Source organism: Esox lucius, chromosome 9 (assembly GCF_011004845.1).
Source record: "Esox lucius isolate fEsoLuc1 chromosome 9, fEsoLuc1.pri, whole genome shotgun sequence".
Classification (NCBI taxonomy): Eukaryota; Metazoa; Chordata; class Actinopteri; order Esociformes; family Esocidae; genus Esox; species Esox lucius.
The window spans coordinates 22,246,243-22,251,454 of NC_047577.1; the positions used below are offsets into that span (position 1 = coordinate 22,246,243).

Consider the following 5,212-nt stretch of genomic DNA (forward strand, 5'->3'; position numbering starts at 1 on the left):
TGTGGTAGTGTAGGAGTACAGTTCCAACGATTCTCTTAGCACTGAACAAAAGATCTAAGAATAGCCATGTAGTCTCATCATTTCCAAGTTTTGACTGTGCGTGTCCCACCTGACTCATTCATCTCTAGAAAGTGGTGCGACAGTAACCGGTGTCAAGTTCCTTAGCCTTAACAATGTCAGTCTTTTTTTAACTCAATGTAAATTAGCACTGCTAGGAGCATGTGGTGTGTGATGGGTGGGTGAATACATAAACATGGACTTGACTTTGGTTAGGCATACCATGGCAGTAAATTGTAATAAAAAAAATGTAAGTAGATTTTTTAAAGTAGATTTAATTCCAATGTCTGTCTGTCCTTCAGCCCATTCACATTTTTTCTTGTCTTTACTCTTGTTTAAATCATTCTAACCACATGCCTCTGGTGAATAAACTTGAAGTGTATGTTTTAAGTTGAAGGTGACTATTTATGAAAGTCACATAGTTACAGTATCATAAATAGTTAGTTAAGCTGTTGTTTTTCCCTGTTGATATGTTTTAGGTTTGTTAAAGCATTCTCTATTCTTTTCCCTGATGATGTGTGTACGTTTGTTTTTGAGTCTTTTTTTGTAGTAAAGTATAGCCATTCAAATTAAAACCATCCCTGCATTTATGTCTAGACCACTCTGTAGAACATGCTGCCAGGCAGTCAGAAAAAAGGTGGTCAAAAAGAAGGATACAGAAAGGTTGGTGTGGGAAAAGTTGAGGAAAGAGTGTCTGAAAGTGTAAAGGAAGTGGATGTGTCCAATAGTCCAGGACTGTGGCTGGTGATGACCAAAGGTGAAAAACACCTTATTGTCCACAAATTAGCAAGTATTGCTGACAACTTCTCAGAATTATACCTAAGGACTTTGGCGCAGGGAGAACAGAGGACTAATAAAAGAACTAAAAGGTAACAGAAACTGCACAAAAACAATGTTACGATTGTGTGAAAAACAAAAAATAACTGACAGCAAACACTAGGGAAGGAGTAACTTAAATAGGGACAGTGAAATAACTGAAAAATGTCATATTCAATGATTCTTCATTATTTAGTATAGACATGAATACCTATGTACTTATGTATTTCATACGTATTTCTGTCCTGGCAGGCAATCATTGGAATGTTAATGGTTTAGAGATGTTTCTGTAAGCTGTGAATGCAGGAAAAAAAGGTTTACTTGTTATTGCCTAGCTTGCTTGCTTCTCAAGATAACATCACTCTGTCTTATGAGATGGACACAGAACACATTGGAATTGATAGGGGGTCTATTCTCCAGGACTAGTTTGTTATCCTTGGGTCAGTAAACCAACCACCTTGCATTTAGTTTTGGGATATAAACCAGAGTGGGGTTCAGGGAAGCTCTCTCTGGCATTTTCATCCCTTCTGCCTGCATCTTTTCTCTTGCAAACATCTTGAATATCTGGAGAACTTATATCTTAGATACTTGTCAACAGTGAAGAGGGGACTCTGAGTTACTGGCCTTCTAGGAGGAGTTGCAAAGAAAAAGCCATATTTCAGACTGGCCAATAAAAATAAATGATTAAGTTGGGCAAAAGAACACAGACACAGGACAGAGTAAGAACTCTTTGAAAGGAGAAGAATCAGTTTTCTTGGCAAGAGGAGGGTGCACAGACTGCTGAATGCAGAGGTGCCCATAATTTTGAAACTATTTAGATTTGTTATTCCTCAAATATGTATTACATTATTAGTTATAACATTATCAGCAATTACTACATTATTAGTTGCTACAGCTGTAACTTCATATTCTTGTGTGAGAAGGAGCATGGATGGTTTCAGACTGCTTCATATATCCTCAAGAAGTTACCTTTTTCTTAAGATACTGTACAGTTTCAATGTTCCATCTAAATGATCTGTGCCAGTTATCTGAAAATATCAATAGACTACAAAAACAAAAAATGTACTCTACACTTTTTCATTATGTGACGACTGCGCCCTCTGCTGCTTCACCTCCCCCTGCAGCGGAAGGGCTCCGGCGTTCGACGTCACCGGCCTTCTGACACCATCGCCCATCTCATCATGCTTGTCACCTGTGTCCTGTTTAGCGCACCTGTTCCTCATCCTCATCATTTCCCCCCAGTATATATGTTCCCTCTGCTCCCCATGTCTTTGTGTGTAATTGTCTCTGTATGTAATAAGAGCAGTGTACGCTTCGGTTTCGACTGCATTTTGAGTTCTCGTTATAGCATTAAATACTGTATTCTATCACGCCATTCTCCTGCTCCTCCTTTATCCGCCCCCCGAAGACGTGACACATTAGGGTCAAATTCAGACTTGGAAAACCCGGTGTATACCATAATCAGGTAGAACAGAAAACCAGCAGGATCTGGACTTTGAGGGGAACGTGTTGAAAAATACTGACCGGAAACATCAATACAATATTGCTGAATTTGGTTCCAGTAGATCATTACAGTTGAAGAAGCACACTGTTTGGACTATCCTTTTTCCTGTAGATAAAAGGCATGCAGTCTCCACGCACATCCTGGCTGCAATCTGTGGGAAGCACACAGCAGCTACACCACCTGCCAGAATTCGGGACCTCATAGACAACTATTACAAAAGACTGTCATTGATGCTAAAGGGGGCAATACACAGTATTAAGAACTAAGGGTATGCTGGCTTTTGAACAGGGGTCAGTAAAAAATGTTCTTTGTTGCCATGTTTTGTTTTATGATTGTACCATTCTGTTATGACCTACAACTGAATGTGTATCCCGTAAGAAATAAAAGACATGTGTTTTGCCTGCTGACTTTCTTTACAAAGAGTACATACAGCTCCGGAAAAAAATTAAGAGACCACTGCACCTTTTCCTTTCCTTTCCAAAAAAGTCGAAAAGGAAGATTTTGAGTGAGGAACAGAAGGGTTCAAATTAAGAGACCACTCAAAACATTCCTTTCCAAACACCCCCCCTCCCCCATACCCCCCAGGATTTCCGCCTGTGGTTGAGATACAAGAACGTTATCAGCTAACAGACTTCCTTCTTAGCTCCTCCTTCTCCAGATCCTTTATATAGTCCACCAAAGTCAATGTGAAACAGAAACAAATCAGACTTCGTTAAAGAAACAGTGCTTGTAGTCTTCACTCCATCCATCTGACTGAACAAGAAACAGCTTACCATTTGTTGAAACAATAGGATTATTAAAAGAACAACCTAAACGGTGAAAGGCAGGTGTGAATCTTGTAAGTTATTGAACATATTTTAATATATATATACGTTAATAGTGCTTTATAATGAAATCTGCTCCGGATATGCTGTTGAAGGCTCTGTCTGAGCTGGACCTAAAGGAACTGAAGACTTTCCAATGGCATGTGGTCAACAGCGACCTGGGAGACCTCACAAATATGCCAAAGGGTTGTCTGGAAAATACAGACAGGCTTGACACAGTTGATAAGATAATGCAGAACTATGGCAGTTCCATAGCCGTGAAGATCACAAAGATGGTCCTGGAGAAGATACATCGTAGTGACATTGCTAAGACGCTAGAGAGTGATCCTCTAACAGAGGAACCAGTAAAGAAAAAAAACAAGATTATAGATGAGGGAAATGTGAGTGAGCTGAAGGACCGATTGAGATATGACTTAAAGCTTCTGCAGAATAAGTTTGAAAAATGTGAAAATATCAGTGACTGTAACAACAGGATGACTCAGCACAACAAGAACCAGCTGGAGACCACTGAGAGGAGGATCGAGGAAGAATTTGAAAAATTATACGAGTTCCTGAGAATTCAAAAGAAGGAAAGACTGGCGGCATTAAACAAGGAAGAGGTGGAGAAGGGAATAACTATTGGGGAGAACAATTATAAAATTCAGGAGCAGATAACATCTCTCCAAACCACCATCCATGCTGTGGAAGAGGACCTTCAGAAATCCACCAATGAATTCCTTGAGAGTTATAAAGACACTCAGCATAAAATTGAAACCCTCTTTGCACTTCCGGAACCACAGCTCATTTCCGGCGCACTTATTGACGTGGCCCAGCACCTGGGCAACCTGCAGTTCCAAGTCTGGGAGCAGATGCGGTTGATCGTCAAACACTCACCTGTGATTCTGGACCCCAATACCGCAGCCTCCACTCTGCGTCTGTCTGACAATCTCACTGGCGTGCAACACACAGCCATAGAGCAGGAGCAAATCCCAGACAACCCAGAACGGTTCTTGCAGTATGCAAAGGTCCTGGGCTCTGTAGGATATGAGAAGGGTTCACAAAAACACAGCTGGGAGGTGGAGGTGGGCGACCAACCCGAGTGGAATCTGGGCTTGGCTAAAGAATCCGTCAACAGGAAGGGAGAAGATCTTCCTGCATCACCAGAGTATGGATTCTGGACTATAATGAAAAGGGGGAAGAAGTACACGAATGGAACGGGAAAGGCACTCAATCTGAAGAGCAGACCCCAAAGGATCAGAATTCAGCTGCACTATGATCTGGGGGAGTTGTCCTTCTATGACTCCAAAGACAATACACACATATACACTTATAAAACCAAGTTCACTGAAAGGGTCTACCCATACATCTCTGTTTGGAAGATAAAAGATGCCAGCAACAATGAATTACAGATCTGCCATTCAGAAATATCTGTGACAGTTAAATCATGTCTGTGAGGTGTGTGTGTGTGCTTGCATGCATTTTATATGGATGTGGTGTTATGTGTTTTATTGTACAAATTAGTGTTATTGGAACTTGGTGTAATGTTTGATACAGTTTATTGTACAATACTGCCAGACAAACTGGAGATCTGAGTTTGTCTTCGTGACACAATCCTAAATTGCTTCAAGTCTTTTTTTATAAGACAGGGAATACTTCATAGGCAACTATAGGCCATAGGCAACTATGTATCATAAAATGTGCATGTAATGTGAAAGCTCTACCCTGGGGCCTCTTTTATTCAAGATGTATTACACTACCATTTGCCCAAATCATACAAAAGAACAAAAATAGTAATTATGGATTCTGATCAGAATTTCAATAGTCACATACAACTAATAACAAAAGCAGTCTATTATCACCTTAGAAACATAGTTAGAATTATAGGATTCATGCCCAGACAAGATCTTGCTAAACTTATCCACGCTTTTATCTCCAGTACTTTTCAGGTCTCTGTAAAAAAAAAGCATCTGTCACAGTTTGTCTTCGTGGTGTGTATGCAAAAAAGGAGACGAATGCAGGGAGGCAGTCAAAG

The 5,212-nt window shown here is 40.3% G+C and overlaps 1 protein-coding gene across 1 annotated transcript; it reads left to right on the forward strand.

Moving 5' to 3' along the window:
* The first annotated feature begins 3,090 nt into the window (after positions 1 to 3,090).
* Positions 3,091 to 4,898, forward strand: LOC105026842 (nuclear factor 7, brain). The gene has a single exon (XM_010898589.3). The coding sequence runs from the start codon at positions 3,267 to 3,269 to the stop codon at positions 4,632 to 4,634; it is 1,368 nt and encodes a 455-aa protein (XP_010896891.1). The 5' UTR covers positions 3,091 to 3,266; the 3' UTR covers positions 4,635 to 4,898.
* Positions 4,899 to 5,212: the final 314 nt, after the last annotated feature.